At 42.3% G+C, this 2,330-nt stretch overlaps 1 protein-coding gene across 2 annotated transcripts in view; it reads right to left on the bottom strand.

Moving 5' to 3' along the window:
* Positions 1-125: 125 nt before the first annotated feature.
* Positions 126-2,330, bottom strand: part of PIWIL4 (piwi like RNA-mediated gene silencing 4) — a 68,885-nt gene continuing 66,680 nt past the window's right edge. Inside the window, exon 20 of one of the 2 annotated variants that reach the window (XM_019525494.1) lies at positions 126-279. In XM_019525494.1, the coding sequence (XP_019381039.1) occupies positions 163-279 (117 nt within the window). In that variant the 3' untranslated portion in view covers positions 126-162. Of the gene's footprint in view, positions 692-2,330 lie in introns of both variants that reach the window. The other variant, XM_019525492.1, reaches the window with a different exon arrangement.

Genomic DNA, 2,330 nt, shown 5'->3' with positions numbered 1-2,330 from the left:
GTGCTCTGAATGCTCTGTTCTCTTACTGCAGAGAGCAGCTTGTTCTTTTGTGTTAAACCTAAAACAACTGTTTTCAAAAAAAAAAAAAAAAAAAAGAGGCCCAGAATATGTAAAAGTTTGGACAACTTTGAAAGTCAGCTTTGAAATATAATGTTATTCTCTTCATAAATAAAAAAGTTTTTCAGCCAGCTCCAGGCTTGGGTCTCTGTGAAGACTCTGTCCCACGAGGAAGGTCAGCTTGTGGGCATACTGACAGGGTGCTGGCACTCTGATTAGACCCTATAAAACAAACATTGGGAAAAAAGCTCAGAAAGAAATTCTCCAGCCTGCATTTCTGCTTTCTTCTGAGAAAGAACTATTCCTAATGTTTCATGGACACAATCCCAGCGTTCCCCTCCCAGCCACTGGCACATATGAATCGCCCAAAGTCTGTTGTGATGAAATTCAAGTAGAGGACTGTACTACACAATGAAAGCACACTCCACTTTATTCATGGGTTGTATTGTATATATTAGTGGACAAGGAGGATGCTTGCCCCCTCCTTGTTAGGCTGCAACTGTACCTAAACTTCTCAAATATAGGTTGAAGAACTTGCACCTTCATCTCCCTCTTCCCACACTCCTTCACCAACAAAAGGTATTAAGTATATTCTTCCTTTCAAAGAGTGCCTCCTCTTCCCAGCAGTCTTCCCCTACAGTAGCTGAGTTAAACATCACATGGTGATATACAAGTCTTTCCTACTTCCTATTTATTACTCATTCATTGCTGCTGCTTTATTGAGCTGATGTCCGTTTCCATCACAACCTCATGGTTATCTTCCTATATGATTCTACTGTTCTTGTCCCAGAGTTGTCAAAAACAGGTAAAGGGGAAGGTAAATTTTGCTGGAAGCACAAGCTGAGATGAGGGATAGGTTCCACTGTGAAGAGGCCAAGTCAGGTGGGATCTGCTCCAGTCAGGAGTCCTGTCTTGCCCACCCCCACTCCTGCCTCTCCTCTCCTCTCCCCCATTTCATGGAAGACTTCCCTTCATTCTTCTATACATAGTGCATTTCAGCACCTTCAAATGTTGACACTGCCACATATCAACTATTTTGGGCCAGATCCTCATGAACTTTATCTATCATGAGTCAAATGAGACTTTTAGTGACTGCAATAGAAAATTTCCTATGTAAAAATGAAGTAACAGAATTGGGTTTCAGATCTAAAGATAGTTTCCCAAAAGCCAATATTTCATTCCAGAAGATTGGCTATTTACACTCTTAAAAGACTGAAAAGAAAAGTCAGTAAACTTGCATTTAAACAAACACATATATTTAGTAATGCATGTACTCTATGTTGTATGGGTCCAAATTCTGCTCTCATTTTCAATAATGTATATCTAGATCACTCCAGATTTAAAGATAGGTTACTAGAGAGTAGTTAAGGGTTACATGCCCACTTCCTCCTCATGGCTGTAAGAGAGCGTAAAACATTACAATATCAGACGGAGGGACTGAAATGAACAAGCTGTGTCTACTTATCTCATGAAAATAAAGCCTCCGAGCCATGGCTGGGCATCAGTTTTATACAACTTTGGAAGCTGTTCCAAAATTCCTATTACAGTCTCAAGTTTAATTTATATCTGTCCAGGGAAGAGGCGTACACAACCGTGAGAAGTAAAAGTGTGATGCCTTACATGTGTTTGATCATGCTAGTAAAGTTACACAAGTATGGTTAACAGAGATTTTAATTTCTTTAGTATGATCTTTGGTCTAGAAATAGCTTCCAATGTTAAATGTTTGTTTAAAAACCTGAAATAAAAAAATGTGTTACTGCTGAATGCAGATTACATTTAGAAATGCCTTTTTCATTTCAAGGACCGACCCAAGGGCTCGGTCCTTGGGCTGGTGCTGTTCAACATCTTCATTAGCGACCTGGACAAGGTTGTGGAGAGCACCCTGTTCAAGTTCGCTGATGACACCAAGCTGTGGGGTAAAGTGAATACACCGGCAGGCAGGGACCGCATCCAGGCAGACCTGGATAGGTTAGAGAAGTGGCTGGATCTGAACAGGATGTGGTTCAACAAGTACAAGTGCAGGGTGCTGCACCTGGGGAGAGGGAACCAGCATTATGGTTATAGGTTAGGGGCTGACCCTCTCGGCAGCACAGAGGCAAAGAGGGATCTTGGAGTCAGGATTGACTCCAGGATGAATATGAGTCGCCAATGCAACAAAGCAATAGGCAGAGCCAACCGCACCATCCTGCATCAACAAGGGCATCACTAACAGGTCCAGAGAGGTCTTGCTCCCCCTCTATGCGGCACTGGTCAGGCCGCAGCTGGAGTACTGT

This window comes from Gavialis gangeticus, unplaced genomic scaffold (assembly GCF_001723915.1).
Source record: "Gavialis gangeticus isolate Ggan-Ray unplaced genomic scaffold, GavGan_comp1, whole genome shotgun sequence".
In the NCBI taxonomy this organism is placed as follows: domain Eukaryota; kingdom Metazoa; phylum Chordata; order Crocodylia; family Gavialidae; genus Gavialis; species Gavialis gangeticus.
This window is presented reverse-complemented; position numbering and strand designations above follow the sequence as displayed.